The sequence below is a fragment of the Prionailurus bengalensis genome, chromosome D2, assembly GCF_016509475.1.
Source record: "Prionailurus bengalensis isolate Pbe53 chromosome D2, Fcat_Pben_1.1_paternal_pri, whole genome shotgun sequence".
In the NCBI taxonomy this organism is placed as follows: domain Eukaryota; kingdom Metazoa; phylum Chordata; class Mammalia; order Carnivora; family Felidae; genus Prionailurus; species Prionailurus bengalensis.
Window position 1 is genome coordinate 49,459,932 of NC_057351.1, and position 20,740 is coordinate 49,480,671.

The 20,740-nt window shown below is 57.4% G+C and overlaps 1 protein-coding gene across 1 annotated transcript in view; it reads right to left on the reverse strand.

Annotated features, from left to right (window-relative positions):
• RET (ret proto-oncogene) overlaps positions 1–19,508 on the reverse strand; it is a 53,332-nt gene extending 33,824 nt beyond the window's left edge. The window contains exon 1 of the mRNA XM_043596936.1: positions 19,234–19,508. Within this exon, the coding sequence (XP_043452871.1) occupies positions 19,234–19,306 (73 nt within the window). The 5' untranslated portion in view covers positions 19,307–19,508. The remainder of the gene's footprint in view (positions 1–19,233) is intronic.
• Positions 19,509–20,740: the final 1,232 nt, after the last annotated feature.

The following is a 20,740-nucleotide window of genomic DNA, read 5'->3' on the forward strand; positions in this document are numbered from 1 at the left end:
TGACATTCTCTGAAGGGGCCGGCCCCCTGCAGCCTCCCGCTGCCTCTCAAAGGTGGAGTGTGGGGAGAGCACTGGATGGTTCTGGGAGGCAATTCCCCACGCATACCCACTGACCTTCCATCCTCTCCACAGCCCCAGACAGAGGCACTGTCAGGAGCACTGCTTTGCAAACACAGACACTGAGGCGGAAAGAAGGAAAGTCATTTGTTTGCTTAAGGGCACACGCACAGACAGAAAGAAACTGGAATTCGTAAAGCCGTCTTTCCAGAGAGGCACATCCTTCACCAGCCCACTCAGCTTCCGGGGGCCCCCACAGCTGCCATGTTCTTGCTCCCCAGCTGACCAGGCCTGGCCCCCCCCCCCCCACCCAGGGGGCCCTGCCTGCTGGGACAGGCTTTGCTCCCCGACAAAGCCCTCAGTGGTGCTAGGGCTCACTGCAAGTCAGGAACACCAGCTCAAGAGGGGAAGTGGACCCTGATAATAGACCATGTCTCTGGGCAGCTCGGCACTTCCGGGCACAGAAAGGAGAGGAGACTGTAACTCCCAGGGGCCTCACAGGGTGGTGGCCAGGGGCAGTCTGGGCTTGTGACACCAACACCAGGTAAAGAGGGGGCTCAGCCTGGATGAGCGCTGCCGACCTCCTCAACGCCGTGGCAGAAGGGCACACGCTAACCGCTAACGCTCTGAGATGCTGCCCTTGGGCCTGAGCGCCCAGGGCTCCCCCCAGGGAACACTGCTGGGTCTACAGGATCGGCCATAGACACAGACCAGGGCAGCCTGTGTCTTCCAGAGCCCACCAGGCCACCAGCTTTCTTTAGGGTGCCCGACCCCTCCCTGGAGAGGTGGGGTGTGCGTTCTGGCCTCCAGAGTACCAGTGAGGGGCCGCTGCATGTCAACTGAGCTTACGTCATGAGACTCAATTCAGCAGCTGCTGGACATTCTCTCAGCACCCACACTCCTGGCCCTGGTCAGCAGGGTAGAAGCCAGTAGAACCTGGCTGTTCTTGGCGTCACTGTGGGGAGGGCCTCTTGGGGGTGGTAACCCCTGAGGCTGCAGAAGGTCTTGTCAGGTCTTGCTGGGGGAGCTACTCTACCCAGAGCACCCCACCTCGCAGGTACGTGGGAGCAGCTCCAGAACCCTGTGGGTGGCGGGGGGAGGGGGCCTCCCTGACTGCACATACTTCCAGTGGTACAGGGGCTGGGAGGCAGCACAGCCCGAGCTCCCAGAGCCCTCTCCCACCCCTCCTCCAGGCTGGTCACTGCCACACAGTCCACATGTGCGGGAGAAAATGGGGCCTGCCTGCTCTCATCTCAGGGAGCCCAGCCCTGCGGGATCCGTGTGGGGCCCAATCTATTGCTGCCAGAAGGGATTTGTGGGTTGGGCGATGATTGTAAGCAGAAACAGACTTAAACGCACTTAAAATACCTCCCAGGTGGTCTCTGACGCAGGGCATGGCTCCCTTAATGCTCCTCAGTGTCACAGACACTTCTAGATGGAAAAACACATGGTCCAAGGCAGGGAACTGAGGAGGTGGGTGCAGGGCCAGCCTCAGGGGGGTATAGCCTAGGCAGTCCCAAAGGGCCCCACACTTGGTTTAATGCTCTGATGTCACGGTTTTGAAATTCTTCACAATTCTAGAACGAGGGGTCCCCACCTTCATTCTACACGGGGCCCCACAAATGATGTAGCCAATCCTGGCAGGTGAATGAGGAGAGCCTGAGACGGGCCACTGGTGTCTACTTCCACAGGGCTGTGCAGCCTCTGCAGCCTCAGTTTCTCCAACTGTGAATCAGAGCAGGGCATGCTGGGGAGAGGAGCAGCCAGTGCAGGTTGCAGCCAGGCGTCACCTCTGCACAGGTATGTATTATACAAAGCTACTAACTTCAGATTCACAGCCACTGTGTGCAGATCTCTTTACTACCCCATTTCACAGTTCGGAACACCGAAGCTGGGAGGTGGGAAGCCTTACCAAGGTCACTCGGCTGGAGGTTCTGAGACTCGGGATTTGGTACAAGGGCTAACGAAGTGGCAGCAGGAGTCATGATAAAGGCAGACGCTGAGCCCACCAAGAGGCTTGCTGCTGGCAACTTTCTGCCAGGAAGGGCTGTCTGGCCTATGGGCTCAGAGTGGCCTCCAGTGAGGACCAAACCTGGCACTTTGGACAGGTCGACACAGAACTTGCAAAGCCTTCCGTACCCATCCCTCTCACCTGTGAATGCCACAGGGTGTCAGAATCCTCCCCTGCACCTAGTCTAACATTTCTGTCTGGACAGAGTTGGCCAGCCTCACCCTCTGGTGGCACCTCCTTGCACAGTGGGTCTGGTTGCCCAGGCTGCCCCTGTTCCATGGCACCACACTGAGGGGTGAGGAGCTAACCTTTCCTCACACAGCACAGGTGGGTCCCTCCCACACTGCTCACGGAACACCTGCCCAAGGCTGAAGTCACTGCTCATGTTCAAAGAGACCCCATCGGCTCCCACCCTGCCTGGCCCTGAAAGGGACTGGCTCCCACCCGTCCACAGCCTTGGCTCCCCTGTGCCTTGGAGGATTGTCTCCAGCCAGCTCGAAGCTGCAGGCCAGTCCCGGCCCAAGCAACTCAGCCAACTTCCCCATGAGCAGTGGGCTGCTGTCCAGCTCCGCCAGCAGGCTCTGACCCCCGGCCAGGGAGCAGGGTCCTTCCCTGGGTGCCCTCAGCCTGAGGTAGCCCACAGAGCTCTCCTATGCCCACTGTTGTCCTCTCAACACAGATTAATAAGTTACGTTCACCTCTCCTGTTTCAACTGCTGTGTGAGTGCTGAATCCTCGGTGAGCCCGCACTCATACACACATCTCTCATGCACACACTCATTCTCTCACACACGCACGGTTACATATTCACGCACACGTCCTGTGGCTCACTTAGGGTAGTGTGGTATAGCCTGGTCCTGACTGTGGGCTCACCTTCGCCAGCTCTCCATGGTCCTGGCTAGCCCTGGCCATCACGGCCACACACAGCTCACCCGAGGTGCCTCAGATTTCGGTGCCACCCTCTGTGGTGGCTGTGCCGCCCTCTGACCATGCCAGTCCGTATCTGGGCAGGCACTTCCTGGCCGGGTGCCCTTGGTCTCTCACCCCATCTCGGGGCCTGTCCTCCCGGCTGCTATGAGCACTGGTGAGTCACACTCCCTGTGGCACACGCTCACCCTGCCAGAGAAGTGCAGAGAGCCCCCAACAACTAAAAATGTGCTGCACTGCAACATGAAAGTTGGAACTCAGGGCTCCTAAGAAAGAAAAAAAGAGTGAAACGGTTTGATCGAAGACCTGGGCAGGGTTAGCACTGTGTGCAGGGCAGGCCCTTCCTGCAGAATCCACTCTCTACACAGCCCTGGCTCCTGCCCTTGATGAGCGCCAGATCGTGTAGATGACAGTTTTATTATAACCCAGCAGAATCTCCTTAACAGACGATTTCCTAATGCCATCATCTTTGCTGGGAATGGGAAACAGACCTCACTGACTTCTCCCCAGGGGCAGCCCCTCCCCTGCAGGCCAGCTGTCCCTGGAGGGGGTCTCTCTAGCCCCCAAGACCCATGCTTGGCACTTTCACCCTCTCAGGATGTGGCCTGTCCACACCACGGCCCCTCCTCTATCACATTCACATTCTCTCTTTATTCTAATTGTATATTTGATATACACAAATACGTCATACAGAACATTTACACTGCAAGTAAATATAACCCCACCACCACCACCACCACCACCACCCCGAGCCCAAGGCCAACCTTACTGGACGCTTCGCAATGTTCCTGCCCCTCCCGGTCCCCACCTTCCACTTCATCCCACTCACTTCGAACATGAACCTGGGTCTTGGGTTTCTCTTGCCTTAAAAAAAACTTTTCTTTTTTTTTTTTTTTAAACCTTCTGCCTCATTCATGGAAGGTACTTCTGCTGTGTAGAGGATTCTGTAGGACAGTTATTTTCTCTCAGTCCTTCGGAGGACTTTTTTTTTTCTTTTGCTTTTGTTGCTGCTGCTGAGAACTCTATCCTCGTTCTACTTGTCACTCCTTAGTATTCCCTCTTCTCTCTGGCTCCTATCTGGTGTTCTCTCCAGTTGCACTACAATAAGCCAGGTGGCCAACCTCCTGCGCTGGTTTCCTCCCCCTCGCCGCCCCTCTGGGTGTCAGAAGCTCCTCATTCTCTCTCCCTGTTCTCTGCTAGCAAACGGCAGTCAGTCCCACAGCATTTGTGGCCAGGTTCATGAGTCTTGTGCTGACAACTGCCATGTTCACACGCCCTGACTGACCTCCTCCTCGGTGCCAGGTGCAAATCTCCGCCATCTTGCTCCAGCCCCTCTCACATCTCAGTCCACTTAGAGGAGGACCCAGACCTCCCCCCCACCTACAGCCCGCCAGCCTGCTGCCATCTTTCCACCCCAGCCAGGGCACCTCCTACCTCACTGCTCAGAACACACACCTCAGGCTCACCTGGAGCCTGTCTGACTTCCACCCCTTCCACCAGCCCACAGACCGCCCTCTGCCATCCCCAATCGAAGTCGCATGCTCCCACAGCTCCCTCACCTGGATGACACTGCCATAATGCTCAAGTGGCTTTCCTGCGCCCGCTCTCAACCCCACAGGCCACTTGTACAGAGCAACCAGGGTGAGTCGGCTCATGTCACCCTCTGCCTGACGCCCCGTATTAACTGTCCACTGCTTGCAGAATAGAACACAGCTCCTCACCAGGGGTGAGGCCCCAACTCACCTCCTCCCCACTCTCCTGGGCACCCACCTTCCAGTCGCATCAGCCAACTCACCACATCTGAGCTGAAAGAACAGACTAATGAGTGAACCAATGAATGCAACAAGGAAGGAACAAACCAATAAACACATGGTTTCATGGGGGAGGGGATGCTGGGTGTTTTTGGGAAATAGTCCAAATTTGGGATGGGAGAGAAGGTGGGGCTAGGATACTCTGGCTTGGTCTGATGGGCCCTGGGAGCCACAGGGGGACAGTCAGCAGCAGGATGAGCCAGAGAGAGTCATATGCACAAGACACACGAGGGACGTGGAGGGCCCTCTGGTGCACTGGCCATCTTGGTGAGGCCGGTGGTGGGTGCTGAGCCAACAGCCACCAGGCTGAGAACAAAACCTCTGATCCCAGCTCAGCAAATGACTTACTGGTAGGACTGAGGAGCACTGGCAACTTTAGGTGTTGGCCAGGATGTGTGTACTCACTCACACACACACATGCACACAAGTGTGCGTGCACAGGCAGGGTCGCCCTGCAATCACTGTGCTTTGTCTCAGCTGGAGGCCCTGCTTTTACAAGGGATTGTGATGTCATTCAGCTTTTAGGAAAAAAGTACGGATCAAATTGCAAATCAAATTTATAAAGAACAAATCTGGGGAGGCACACAAAGGGAATCCCAGTTTTTAAAATTAATCACGGTAGAATACACATAAAATTTACCATCTTAAAAAAATTGTTTTTTCAATGTTTATTTTAGAGAGAGAGAGAGAGAGAATCCGAAGCAGGCTCTGGGCTCTGAGCTGTCAACACAGGGCCCAACGTGGGGCTTGAACCCATGAACTGCGAGATCGTGACCTGAGCCAAAGTTGGATGCCTAACTGACAGAAACCCAGGCACCCCTATAATTTATCATCTTAATTATTTTTAAGAAGGAACTGAAGGAGGGCTAGCTACTTCCCTGGTGCCCAATGAGGGCATTAGTCACATCACGGCAGCGCAACTTCAGTTTCAGTCTTCCATTCCTTCTTCCCAAAATGCTGCCAGCAGCCCTCGGGAGGCAGCCTATGCCACTATGGCCACAAGGCTGAGTGGCCTTCCTGGGGGTGCCTGGGCACACAGCAAGGGCAAGCTGGGTAGGCCCGGCACACAGGGAGGAACGAATGGGGATCCTGGCACACACAGTGGATGCCTGAGCTTTCAATAATGCGCTCTGGGGCTCTCGATGTTCCCAAAGGTTCTGTCTAGCACAACGCCCAGGGCTCCTGCCTGCCTGTCTGGCCAGGGACTTCACACCAGCTCAGCTCTCGAGGTCCACATCATCCCTGCAGCCTAAGCCCTCACCGTGTGGTTCACGGTAGAGAAGGGCAGGAGACCCAACGTGGGGTGCGGTGTTCTCCCCACATACCTGTCCTCTTGGGCCCTGGCTGGGAAAGGTGGCCAGCATCCTGGGAGAGCAGCTGGATGGAGGAAGAGAGAGCTGGGGGCCAGCCCTTGCCTCAGAGATACCACTCTGCACACACAGGCACACCCCTCTACCTTTGTGAAAAGCTCTTCCTCGCACCCCTCGCCTAAGCTCTTGCTGTAGTCTAGGGACTTCACTCGGCCACCCACCCACCCCCATTCAATGATGGGAAACAGAAGCTGGGGTTCACCTCTCACACTCACGGAAGTGCCATCGGGGCCCAGGTCTCCTGACACGGCCCACGTCATCCATGTAGCCCTCTGCCAAGAGTGGGGAAGGGGTCTCTGCATGGTTGAGGTTGAGGTTTGGGAAAGTGAGGTCAATGACTGAGGTCTACAGCCCAGGCAGCATGGGGAGCCAGCGGTCCAGGCTTACTCTCTGCACACAGGGCCCAGCCTTCTGCTCCGAGGGGCCCGGGCCCCAGGCTGCACCCTACATGCACCCGCAGCCACCACCCACACTTCCACACCCATCCAGGCCAGCTGCAGTGGCCTCACTGAGATGATGGATGCTCCTGCCCAAATGTGATTTCCCAGCTGCTGCTGAGTTAATCACCAGCCTCACTGGCAGCTCCTTCCGGCTTCTATGCAAAGGAAACTGCCAATTAGGTTACAATTAATTTCTTACCCAGGGCAAGGCCTGGCTGGAACAAGATTGGCCACCCAAGTGGCCTGCTGATGACTGTGTGGGGGTCACCAGGCCCACTTGGCTCCAGGACTCTCATGCTGCAAGGTCCCAACTGACTTCGGGGGTGCTAGCTCTGGCCTGGGGGTGACTGGCCAGGACATTACCGGCTTTGACCCTGGTGCCTCCGCCTGGGGAGCTGTCCCTCATGTACCCAGCAGGGCACTGTGACTCAGACTTAAACAAACCTGTTATGCCACCTATCTTGAGATCCCTGAACAGAGATGGTCCTGTCCATTTTTGTCCACCCCCCCGCCCCCAGCCCCATGCAGCACTCTTCTTGTGCAACATTAACCAGCAAGACTTCTATGGTGCACTCCTTGTGAGAGTCTCTGTTCTGAAGTATTTCACATGCATTGTCCCACTGAATTAACACAACTGCCAGAAGCAGGATGATTATGATCCCTGTCTTTGCAGAGGAGGAAACTGAGGCAGAGAGAGGCTAAGTACCTTGCCCAAGGCCACGCAGACAGTGAGCCAGGACTGAAGCTAGGGTCCTGCGTAGGGTGGTATGCATGGCCACCAAGCTCTTTTGCTCAGTGACGGCCATGCACACACGCGCAGAGAAGCCAGGGCGCTGAGACCTGGGACCCTGCACCACCCACCCACCCGCTTACAGACCAGACCGATGATGCCATCATAAATAACGATCCATGCCTCCCTTACCTCTTCTAAAAAGCAGGTGCCCCTAGAGGTTTCCTGGTATAAATTTGTTAACATTTCAATGAAATGGGATGAAGGCCCAGGAAAGTGTGACTGGGTGGGAGTCTGCTCAGGCAGTTATCTGCCTGACAGGGACAGACACAGCGATGGTTGCTGAATACACAGGCAGGACGTGGCAGGGGCCCACCGATGCCAGGGGCCTGACATGTCTATCTCTGCTGGACCAGAAGTGACTCTTACGGGGTCCTGCCCTCCATCCCCATTGGGTCCTATTATCACCAAATACTTGAAAAGGTGGAACCAGCAAAGTCCGGCTTCTGCAAGTGGCCAGTGATCCATGACTTGTACCTCCTGAGGGGAGGGGTCGGGGCAGTTCCTAGGAAGGTAGCACTTACACAGGGTGGCTGGGACAAAGGCACCTCCCTGAGCCAGCAGCAGCCTGTCGGTCAGAACAGGGCCTACTGGGACTGCTGCAGCCGAGTGGGGGGCCGGAAGGCCATCCTGTTGTCTGGACGTGCTTCTTTGTTAGGTCTGAGAGGAACACCAAGGGCCCTCTCAAAGGAAGCCCCTTTCCTCAAGGGCTGGGCGAACAGGTTTGCCCTCCTGCCCCCAGCATGCACTCCCTCCTATGTGGGGCAGGCTTGGGATGTCACAGTGCTCCCACTGGTAGCCCCCCCCTCAGTCCCTCCCTGTGGCTTTGGGCTGCCCCCTCCTCTCCCTACTCCTGCTGTAAGCAAGGGCAGGTGCAGTCAGAGTGAGCAGCAGGTAGGACCCTGGGGCAAGGCCACCACGATGGAAAAGCTGGGTTCTCTCTGGGCATGTAGGGTTTCAAAGCAGGCCTAAGGGTCTGCTCTGCTGGGAGGGTAAGCCTCTGAGAGAGGCAGGTTCCAGCACACCATGGACCTGGGGCCAGACAAGCCTAGGGCTGGGGCACATGCACCTGCATTTGGCTGTTGTTATCAAGCCCACTGGAGCACCAGACCTCAAAGGCCTCAACTTCAAGAGTAAAAAGGAGCCTAACTGCAGGGCTGGAGAAGCTGTATGGAGAAGGGGTCATGGCAGGCAAGTCCTCAGTTGATGCCTCTCATGTGTGACAACTCATGGCTCCCTCTGGGCCTCAGTTTCCCCATCTATAAAATGATAAGGTTGCATCCGATGCTAAGGCTCCTTTAAATTCTGATTCTCCTATGAGTCTATGTGATGTCGGTGCAGAAGCATTCACTGAATGAACTTCTTGACCCGGGACCAGGAGGCAGGATGGTGGGCACATTAGAAATTGGGACGGGCTTTGACCTAGGTGGCCTCTGGGAGGGGAGTGGGATATGGGATGGAATAGGATTAGGATCACAGGTATCTCCCTAGGCCACCAATGGTAAGGCAAAAAGACATGGGCCTAGATCCAAAGGAGAGATTTTAGTGCAGCAAAAGGAAGCAGAAAGACAAGGGCAGAGCCGGGCCCAAGCCCACGCTCCTTGACTGCCTCGTTGTGTGACCGGCTTGGCATATTGCCTCTCTGGGTCTGTTCCCAGCTGTGAACTGGGACAGGAACTCCTCTTTGGAAGCACGGCTGGGACAGACCAGGCACAGAGCACCTGCTGACTGAAGCCGGTTCTCCTCTGTTCTCTCTCTGCATTCCTGGTTCCCCAGTCTGGAATCAGATCTGCCTGGGGCCCACACAGCCTTCCAGCCACTCTTCAGTCAAGGCCTTGTGATGCCCATGCCACTGCCCAGCCCTCCTGCAAGGCTGAGCAATGCCTCGGTACACGCTGCTGTCCCAGGAAAATGGCTTCAAGGGACTGGCAGCATGACATCACAGAGCTACAATTACGGTAATCAACTTACAACGGATCTGCCTGGTTATTTTTAGAGTCAGGATTGAGGTTTAGCAAGACAGGGCAGCCCTGGGTTCCCCTGCTGCTGAGTCCTGGCTTGTCAGGTGGGCTGGGTGGGCTGCTGATTCCTGGCACCACTCCTTTCCCTGGTCCTTCACAAGGTGATTTCTGGGCGTGGGCTTCACACACACAAGTTGTGACTCCACTGCCTCTGGGGCATTCGAGCCTAAAGTGGCCTCAAGGTCCAGGATTTCTGAGAATGTCCTCAGGGTCCCAGTGGGGTTATGGTGACTCAGCCTCCCACCTTGAACATCAGATGGATCCACATCCTCCTCAAAAGGGATCTGGGGCTCAGATACCAACAGAAATGCCACTGACACAATGAAATGCAATGACACAAAACAGCTTCTTAGCAAAACTTGGTGGAGATTTGATGAAGCAAGGTAAACCCAACAACAAAAAGACACCCCACCCAATTAAAACATGGGCAAAGGACCTGATTAGAGATTTCTTCAAAGAAGATACAAATGGCTAATGAGCACGTAAAAGGATGTTCAACATTGCTAATCATTAGAAAAATGCAAATCAAAACTACAATGAGATACCACATCGTACCCAGTATGCTGGCTATAATTAACACAAAACAAAACAAAACAATCCAAAAAATAACAAGTGGTGTTGAAGATGTGGTGAAATTGGAACTCTCCCACGCTTCTGGTGGGCACGCAAAATGGTGTAGCTGCCATGGAAAACAATTTGGCAATTCCTCAATAAATAAAACAGAATAACCATATGGCCCAGCAATTCTAACTCCCAGGGACACACCTAAGAGAAGTGAAACCAGGGACTCAAACAGGTATTTGTATGTGAATATTCACAGCAGCATTATTCACAATAGCTAAAAGGTGGAAATGAGCAGATAAATAAACATGATATTTACAATCCAAGGAAATATTACCCTTACAAAGAAATGAAGCACTGATACATGCTACAATGTGGGTGCACTTTGAAAACATCATGCTCAGAGAAAGATGCCGGATACAAAGTTCCATTTATGTGAAATATCCGAAGTGGACAAACCCATAGGGACAGAATGCGGAGCAGTGGTTACCATGGGCTGGGGGCTGCAGGGATACACGGCAGTGCCTAAATGCATTTGGGGTCTCCTTCTGCCTCGATGAGACCGTTGAGGAGCTACATAGATGTGATACCTATGCAACATTGTGAACATACTGAATGCCACTGCATTGTTCACTTAAAATGGTTGATTTCATGTTATGTGAATTTTACCTCTCCAAAAAGAAGCAAATTGTAATTATTTGCTACCCTTCCCTCCGGCAGATGCTGGGCAGGACACAGGCCCTGGCTGTGCTGACCAGGAGAACTGCCATGGAAGAGTCCGTGCGCAGGGGTGCCGTGTCGGGAGCAGGGGTCCCCAAGAGTGTAGGCAGGTGCCCCGGTGTGTGCCCTCCCACCCGCCATGCCCTCCTTTGTACTCTGGGCCTCCCTTGTGGAGAGAGGGGCCATGTGATGGGGTTCTAGCCTGTGGAACATGGGCAGAGTGCTGCGGGTCCCTCCAGGCCTGGCTCTGTGCCCCTCCTTGAGCACACAGCTGGGCATGGAGGGGCTAGCAGGAGGGACCATTAGTAGGAAACAAACTGTGTTGAATCACTGAGGTTGTGGGGCTTTCTGTCACCAAGTGCAGTCTCACCTGCCCTCAAAGATAGGAGTCGATGGGAGGCTGGGAAGCAGAGAATCTTCGAGTGGGTTCTCACTCAAGAGCCGTCAAGGCTCTGTGGAGTCATGTCTGTGGTCCCGCTGGGTGAATCTCCTGCAGAGACCACCCTGCAGGCTGCCTACCTGACGTGGGTCATCCCTCTGGTGGCAACACCCATCTCCACAAGGCTAAGTGCATGTTAACCCTGCCTCCAGAAGTGAGGAGATGGAGGGTGGCTACCCCACTAAGTGGCTGCTGGAATGGTGCCCTACTCCCCGACTCCACCCTTTCCTCTCCCCGGAAAGGAAAGATGCCGAAGATGCCCCACAGCCAGTGTTGGGAGGGCAGGACGGGGGAGCAGGCAAGGAGAAACCCGCACCCACCCAGGAGCAGCCCCAGCTTCTGTCTTGAACCATTTCACTGTTTCTGTGTCTTTGCTGGTTTCACCAGCAAGAGAAATTGAAGGAATAAACTCTCTAGACTCTTGGATGGCCCCATCACTCTGCACACGTCCAGGTCAACACCCTCACACACCCCACCCCCAGGTCCTGGCACACAGAGTGCACATTTCCCCCAGCATTTTGTAGGCCATTAATGATTTGGGGTCATTAATCGCATTTTTTCTTTTCCCCCTTCTGGAAGGCTGAGAATCACTGCAATTTTATGGTGATCACACAGCCACCTATGGGACACTGGAACCAGCTTTGGTGGCTACTAGCTTGCCAGGGGCCTTCTAACTTATTTAAGCAGCAGAACCCTTTCTCCAATCTGGCTGGTGCTTGGGGCAGGGCTCAGAGCTTCGACACCCTTGCGTTCCCTCCCCCTCCCCTGCCCCGGCCCCCCAGGCCATACTGCTCTCTGAGCACTTCTGGAGCCCTGGGCCCTGCAGATCACAGACATCAGCACCCCATGTCGCATAGGAGCAAAGGCCCAAGATGGCCGTGAGGTACAGCGGCCAGCGCCTGAACTTGGGAAGAGGGCTGGGGCCCTAGGACCCAGGCCTACGGGGGCACAGGCACCTTCCCTGAGTTGGGCCCAGAACTGAGCCCTGCCCAACACAGAACTCTAGCCTTGCCCTCCCCCCCGCCCCCGGCTTTGATATTGTCATGGACAACTTGCACTAGCCAGCCCACCAGGTGGGCACACACCTGTTCAAGTGCACAGGTGACCTCTCCGCAGCGGTGCCTGGGCTGCTGTACTTTGTGGAGCCACTCATAAGGCAAAGGCAAACAGAGGTGTTTGCTCGCGGCTGGCCACCTGCTCTCCTTGGGGGCCCAGGTGGTGCCTAAACTGTCTCCCTCAAGGTCCTGTTAGTGTCACCTACCCCCACAACCGCATTTTCTAGGGGCATCAGCTCCAGCTGAGGAAACAATGGCACACTGCTGCCTCCTCTTGTCCCACCCCCTCCTGGCCCAGAGTCTCAGAGGGGACAGTGCAGGGGTGCACTGGCTTCATAGCCTCCAGCCTCAGGGACAAAGGGAGGTCCCAGGGGCCCCTACAAAAACACAGCTGTGAAGTCTGAGCTTGATGGGAGCCCAGGCCCTCATCTGGTCCCAGAGCTCAGGAAAGGTGGATGGTAGGAGGATCGGGTGGGGAGGGAGGGCAGGAGGGCCCAGTCTACAGGGCTCCCAAGTGTCTTGGAGTGTTGGTCCAAAGAGGGGTCTTCTAAGGTCTTCTGAGGTGAGGTGGAGCCCTGCCTCAGAAGTCACAGTCTCCCTTAAACCCTCAAACACCAGGCCTGGACTGCCACTCTGGGGCTGGGAAGGGAAAGTCAGGTGGGCTCTGGGAGGCCCGGGCATTTCCACCCCTTCAAGCCTCTCAGGAGCGCCCTCCCCAGGCCACCAGAGGGCCACCCTGGGTGTGCCCTCTCTGAGCCATACTGACCCCACAGCCTTCTAGGGGCTGAAGCACCCCGACCCACACAGCATGGAAGAAAGGCCTCAGAGACCTACGGAAAGCTGAGGAGAGGGAGCAGGGAAGAGGAGGGAGCCCAGCAGGGATGCGTGATCCCCTGCTGTCATAACCACACTGCAGCCCACAGCTGGGAGGGTCACTTGCCTCCTGGCAGCCCAGTGCCCTCCCCCCCTCTCCTGCCCTTCAGGGGGCAGGGTGCTCCTGCTGAGCACCTCTGAAATCACACACATGCTTTTGGGGTAAGTGACAGCTTAGTGCTTCCTTTCCTGCCTGTCCCTCCCTGCACAGTGACAGCTCTGAGGTCAAAGAGCCCTTCTGTTGTCTCCCCAGGGGCATCCCCAGCCCTGCTCTCTAGGCAGCAGGCGGTCCCTCAGGGAGTGTCTGTAGATCACTATTACTATTACTATTAAACCACTCACTCGGGGAAACTGCAGAAATGAGGCAGAGGATGACACCAGGAGGAAGGAGAGGGAATGGGGAAGAGGAAAACACAGGCAGGAGAAGGAGGACATGGGGAGGAGGAGAAAGACATGGAGAGAAGGGCACTGGGAAGAAGAGGAAGATATGGGGAGGAGGAGGACATGGAGAGAAGGACACTGGGGAAAAAGAGGACAGCAGGAGGAGGAGGAGGTTATGGGGAAGAGCATGAGGACTCAGGAAGGAGGAGGAGGACACAGGAAGAAGGAGGATGTGAGAAGGAGGAGGAGGACATGGGGAGGAGGAGGAGGACATGGGGAGGAGGAGGCCATGGGGAGGAGGAGGCCATGGGGAGGAGGACGTGGGGAAGAGGAGGATGTGGAGAGGAGGAGGACACAGGAAGGAGTATATAGGAAGGAGGAGGAAGACACTGGGAGGAGGAAGGCATGGAGAAAAGGACAGGGAGGAGGAGGACACAGGGAGGAGCATGTGGGGAGGAGAAGGACACGGGGAGGAGGAGGAGGGCATGGAGAAAAGGACATGGATAGGAGGAGGCCATGGGGAGGAGGAGGCCATGGGGAGGAGGAGGCCATGGGGAGGAGGATGTGGGGAGGAGGAGGATGTGGAGAGGAGGAGGACACAGGAAGGAGTATATAGGAAGGAGGAGGAAGACACTAGGAGGAGGAAGGCATGGAGAAAAGGACAGGGAGGAGGAGGACACAGGGAGGAGCATGTGGGGAGGAGGAGGACACGGGGAGGAGGAGGAAGACACAGGGAGGAAGAGGGCATGGAGAGAAGGATATGGATGGGAGGAGGACACAAGAAGAAGGAGGGCACAGGGAGGAAGAGGGCATGGGGAGGAGCATGTGGGAAGAAGGAGGACGTGAGAAGGAGGAGGAGGATGTGAGAGGGAGGAGGAGGACATCAGAAGGAGGAGGAGGATGTGAGAAGGAGGAGGACATGGGGAGGAGGAGGAGAGCATGGAGAAAAGGACACAGGGAGGAGGAGGACACAGGGAGGAGCATGTGGGGAGGAGGAGGACACAGGGAGGAGGAGGAAAACACAGGAAGGAGGAGGAGTCTACAGGAAGGAGAAGGAAGACATGGGGGGAGGAGGAAGGCATGGAGAAAAGGATATGGGGAAGAGGAGGACATGGGGAGCAGGACATGGGGAGGAGGATGTGGGGAGGAGGAGGATGTGGAGAGAAGGACATGAGGAGGAGGAGGACACAGGGAGGAACATGGGGAGGAGGAGGAGGGCATGGAGAGAAGACATGGGGAGGAGGAAGATACAGGGAGGAAGAAGACACAGGGAAGAGGAGGGCCACAGGAGGAGGAGGACATGAGGAGGAGGAAGAAGACATGGGGGACCTGAGCTGAGTGCTGCCAAGGTCAGGAGCCAGAGCACGGCCTTCACACAGGAAACATACCCCCCCCCCCACACCCACAGGAAGGGGGAAATGGTTCCGCAGCAGAAATGCAGCCACTTCCACAGGACAGAAGGAAGCACTACTATGGGAGTGGGGGAGTGCCTCTCCAACTCTGTGCTTTTCCTGGGTACTGGTTGGGCACTTTCTCCTCCCAGTGTGCCCTGGAGCCCTGGGGAGGAGGGCCCCGTCCTGGATACGGAGACACACTTGTACCCACACCTCCTGAAGCCCCGCACCACCCCCCCCCCCACCTCGGCACAGTAGCTTCGGTCAGGTACTGCGTCCCCAGGCAGAGGGTGGGTGCAGAGGCTGCACCCTCACAGAGACCCCTTTCTGCCACACAAGAGCACACACACCCCTCTCCTGGGGCCGGCTATGACAGGGCCATGCTTGGTGGCTGTCTCTAGACCCATGAGACTCCCAGACATCAGCTAAAGCAATGGTCCAGCCAAAGAAATCTGCCACGACCCAGATGATCTTCTGTTTCGAGCACAGTGCCACACTTCCCTCCCATGCCTGGGCTGGCCTGGAGCCCCGAGCAGGTGAGTCACCGGTGGGCGAGCAGGCTCGGGGCTCCTTTCCCTTCCCAGGAGCGCTCCTCAGCCCCATCCCTGGTCCCCACCACCACTGGCTCAGAGAAGGCATTTGCCAAAAGGCGTAGGACTAGGGGTGAGGAGTCACTAAATCTCCTCCATAGGCTGGAGTCCACAGGTGATGTGGGGCACGGCTTCCTCACCTGCGAAATGGGATACCAAGGCCATGTCCCTCAGGGTTTCGGGAGGTTACAGGAAGCTGGCAGACAGGCAGTGCTCCGCAGAGGACCAGCAGGCTGTGAGTTCCCTGGAGTGGCTCCTCCTCAGCCTTACCCAGTTAAGAGCAAGGACAGAGGAGTCCTCCCTCAGGTCACAGAGAGGGGTAAGGCCACGGGGGAAGTGGCAGCTTCCGGGCCTTCCATTCCCCCTGGCACCCTGGGCTCCATTTTAACAGATACCATAATTTTTAATTAGTTTTCTCTTCCCCCGGCTAAAAGGCCATTAGCTCCCCATTAGGTGAATGCATCCCATTTTCTTCACACCATCAAGGCAACGGCGATTTACTTAGCCATCCCTAAAGCAATTCTGCAGAATAAAGGCAATTTAGCGATGGGCTCAATAAACTTCCTCATTTGCTGTTTGCAGGCCCCACCCTTAGGAGCCCATCAGCTAGCCCATCCCCTGTGTTCTTGGGTAGGCTGGGCCCTGGTAGGGCCCAGGGCAGGCATTGTGGGATGCAAGCAGCTCCCAGAGGTCAGAGAGGCATAGTGGGGACGCAGGCTAGGGTGGAAGAGACAGAAGGCAGGGGTCCAGGTCAGCTGGTGAAGGAGGACATGTCTTTTACTAGTCCCCGGCCCAAAAGAGGGAGGGTCCAAAAGAAAGTAAGAAGTAGGTGAGGCAGCCTTCCCAGCATGGCTGCTCTGACATCTGCTGGTCCAGGCATAAGTGGCCTGCCCAGGCCACACTACAGAGGGCTGGGCCTGGCATCCTGGAGGGGAGCATGCCAAGTCATGGCAAGTTCTTCCTTCTTTGGTGTCAGGGGCTGAAAGTCCCAGGGGTCTGCAGGTGGAGAGGGCAGGTCCGTCCTTGACGCCACAGGTGCTCAGCAAAATGGCACCCAAGGAGACAGGCCAGAAAGGCGAGAGATGTGAGGCCTGCTGAGGAACTCCAAGAGTCGGGGAAATGGTGCTACACGGGGAGTCAGGCTGGGAGAGCCTTGGGCTGGGACTTAACTGCTCATCCATGCCACAAGCGTGGCTGCACCTGTGTTGAGCAGCAAAGGGCCAGAGACTCTCCCAAGAACAAGTCTTAGATGGAAGTTCCCAACTCTGGTTCCAGGATCCCCGGGGCCAATGGGCTGTGTCCCTGAGTGTATGAGGGGATGAAGGGCAGGGGTTCCTATGTATATATGTGGGGTCCCAGTACGTGTGAGTGACAGGGGCTGGGTTCCCTGGGCGAGGGTGGAGTACAAGTGGGGTTAGGCCTCACTCATTGTGGGAGTGTGTGTGTGTCCATAGGTGTCATGATCACATATCCTTGAGAAAGGGCAGGAGCGTGTCTAGTGATGAGCATTATGAGTGTGTGTGTGTGTGTGTGTGTGTGTGTATGACAGAGAGAGAGAGAGAGAGAGAGACACCCTGTGGGTGTGCACCCATGCATGGACACCAGGATGTGAGAGAGGAGTCTGTGTCAGCACCTTTCTCTTAAGGTATATGCGGTCACACACAATGACACTGTGCACATGTGGAAGGGGAACAAGTTTCAGGGGTCTGTTTATTATGTCCCATGGCCTTGCTCCGGACATCCCCGTCCCCCGCTTCTTGGCCAGCCCTGAAGCAGTGGGGCTCCTTCCGCTGTGCTCTGGTTTAGGCCACTGCCTCTTCATCTGGGTCACCTCCCTGCTCCCATCCTGTCAGTCTCCCAGCACAGAAGAGAGCTTCCTGCCTTGGGGAATTGTCTGGCCACAGGGGGAAGGTCTCATCCTCTAGAGACCAGCACATCCCCTGAGCCACAGGCCTGGTCACCGGAATGCTGCATCCACAAGAGGGCGCCCAGAGGCTGAGCTGCTCTCAGCCTGGGTGGGTCCTGGAGCAGCATCAGGGCTCATCCGGTGCAGCTCAACGAGAGCCAGGCTCACGAGCTCCAGGAGTGCTGCTTCAAGTGAAGGGTGCCCATGTGCCTCTCCAAAGGTCCCAGATGTCTCCTGTGGGTGCTGCAGGCCCACTTCTCCACCCTCAGCACCAGCCAATCATGGCACCTTGGTCATCCCAAGGGAAAGGTGGGCGGGGCGGGAGGCTCACTTGCCCTGGATTGGAGAGTCTGGCCACCAAATTGCGTGGGCCAGAGGTGTAAAAAAGCCAACTACATTCATGCCAAGTGCCACAGGTTGACTCTTGCAACCTGGGCCCCACAGTCTAGCCCTTGAAGCCTTTCCAGGCACCCCACTTAAGCTAATGGCTGTGGAAGAGCACATACAAAGTTGCAACTCAGAGTTACAAGAGATCTTCAGAACATTCTGTCTGTGTTTACTTCTGCCCCGACTGCAGCTTCCTAGGGGTCCTCCTCCTGCAACCCAGTGACCCCAGAGTCCCAATACCGGAAACAGGCTCCCTCCCCTACATTCCTCCTCAGGGCAAGGAAAGAGGTTCTCCCCTGCCCTCCCCATGGCAGGCTGGGAACCCATTCTGGCTTCAGTATTTACCAGTGGAACCCAGGATCCAGTCACACAAATGAAGCCTTGGGGCAGGCCTGTGAACCCAGAGTCAGCAAGACCAGGGGCTAGAGGCAAGGGACCACCACCTCTTCTGTTCCCAAAGGCCACAAGGAGGGAAAGTCCTTTGTAAGCAGTGGGGGCGGGCAGGCTTCCCTGTCAGAGAGAAACTTGGTGCATACAAAAGCATTGAAGGAGGAGATCAAATCAGGACTCTTCCAGGGACACTAAAATGTATGGCCAAGGGGATCAAAGATTCTATGGCCTTAGGATTCATTCTGTCAGTCTGGCATCGGGGGCGGTGCCCAGCCTTGGCAAGGCCACATCTAATCCTTTCAGCCCCTACGCTGGCTGGCGGCACATAGCCCTGCCCCACTCTAGGATGATCAAAAGCGCTTGGTAAAGGTTGGCCAGGAGCGGTCTCTCCGTCCCAAAGGCTGTTCCCTTAGGTGGCCCTGCCTGGCGTGCGGCTCTAATGCTGCCTGTTGGAACTCTGGCCATGGCGGGGCCTCAGCCGGCTGCGCTGGGCCAGTCAGAGCGGGCCCTCGAGGGCAGCCTCCCAGAAACCATGGGCTTTTCGAATTTTTAAAGACTAGGGCGGCAAAAACGCACGAGGGAAAAGCAACCTTTTACAAAAGAGCAGATCCCCTCCGCAACCCTTGGCGGGCCAGGAGCTGGAGGAGGAATGCACCGACGTGGAGCGAGGGCAGGAAACCAGGACGCAACAATCTGCAAAGACAGAACTCCCCGCGCCAAGTCGCGGGCTTTCTGGGGCTACCTCACCGGGCCTCCCCCACCTGCGCCGAAAACCTCGACAAGATCCGTCCGGGTCGCTCCAAGACGCGGCCGCGGCGCGGGGCGCAACCAGGCTGGGACGCGCCGCTGCGGCTCGGGCCCTGCACACCGACTCCGGCCGCCCGGCCCGGCTCACGTCCCGTTCTGGCCGGAGACCCGCCCAGTCTGGGCCTCGAGGCGCCGGGTCGGCCGCTCCACCTCGCTCCCGGCCCAGCCCAGGCGGCCGGCAACTGCGCAGCGCGCTGCCCGCCGCAAAGAGAAAGGCGTTTCCGAGCGCGTCCACTCCGCCGCTCGGCGCCGGGCGCCAACTTCGCCCCGGCCGCTGCGGGCACCGGTCCCCGGCAGGACTCACCTTCGCCGAGCAGCGGCAGCAGCAGCAGCAACCGCAGCCTCGCGGCGCCGGCCGTCGCCGTCGCCTTCGCCATGGCCCGCGCACGCCGGGGCCGCAGCAAGAGGGCTGCTGGCTGGGGCTGGGGGTCTCGGCGGCGGGGTGCGGCGGTCAGCCTGGCCGCCCCATGCCCGCCCGGGACGCGGCGGACGCGGCGGACACGGCGGACACTGCGGGCGCAGAGCGTCGGGGCGCGGACTCCGGCTGCTCCACGATGCTGCGCGCCGGGCTCGGGTCGCGGGACTGAGGCGGGGCGGGCGCGGACTGCGCCGGAGGAGTGGGCAGGGGCGGGGCGGGGCGGTGAGGGGGGCGGGCCAGGGGCGGGCCGGGCGGGGCCAGGGTGCGGGCGGGGTGCGGGGGTAAGGGCGGGGCTCGGGGTACCGGCAGCGGGCGCCTGGTGGGGATCCCGCCGGGCGCGGAGAGGAAACCTGTGCGAGACGCGGGATGCTGGCCGGGCCCGGTACGAGTAGGAGCGAGGTGCTGGACGCGGGGTGCGGGCCTGCCACCCGCAGCCCCAGTGAGCGCACCTCTGCACGCACAGCCACTCTTTTCAGCCGGTGCGCCTGCTTGCGGTCCCCGCGCTCCGCTCTTTCCGGCCGCCCGCCGGCTGAGGGCAGGGAAACCCGGCGGAGATGAGGAGTCAGGGCGGACTGGGTAGGGGTGCGCCCGATCCGACAAGGAGACGAGGCGGGCGCCCCGCCTCCAGGCTCTCGGCGCGGAGCGCATCCTCCGCCATTTCTCAGAGGGGGGAGGCGCGGTGGGAGCGCGGCCTCTCCTGGGGCCCGGCGGGAGGAGGGGAAGAGCCTGGGCAAGGGAAGGGGAGCCTGAGCGCTTTCTGCGCACTCCTGGAGCGAGCCTGGCGTATGGCTTACAAAGTCCGAGGTCGCGCTGAGGGATAGGATAGGGTAACGTTTCCTGGGGCTAGTTTGTGATCCCCGTCTCTTTAGGACTGGTTCAACCAATGGGAGCAGGAAACTGGGTCTGGGCACACCTTTCAGAGAGGCCTGGCACTGGCAGCTTAATGGAGTGTTTGGAGGGCAGGTGTCCTTTCCCAAACAGAAGAACTCTTAGAATGTGGACTGACGGGGTAGGAGAGCAAGTAGCAGGAAGGAGCTGGAGCCCAAAGTAATTTAATTTTTGCCCAAATAAATGAGACCCATGAACACATCCAATCCCATAAAGGGGGAGACTCTGGGCCCCTAACATGGGGGTCCTGGAGTGAGGTTGCGGTTGGATTCTAGGTCTCTGTGGGAAAGGTCCACTGTTCTACCACTCCTCGCTGTCTTTTGAGGAATGGTCTCCACTTAGGTGAAGAGGAATAGAAACCCATGGAGCCTTGGGGTGGGAGGGTTCCTGGGCCTGGGGCGCCCCTACTTCAGTGTCTCTTCTGCCTGCTGCGCACAAAGCCCCGCCCCCTTCAGGGCTGAATAAGAGATCCGCACATCACTCTGCAGATATGAAGTCAAAGTGA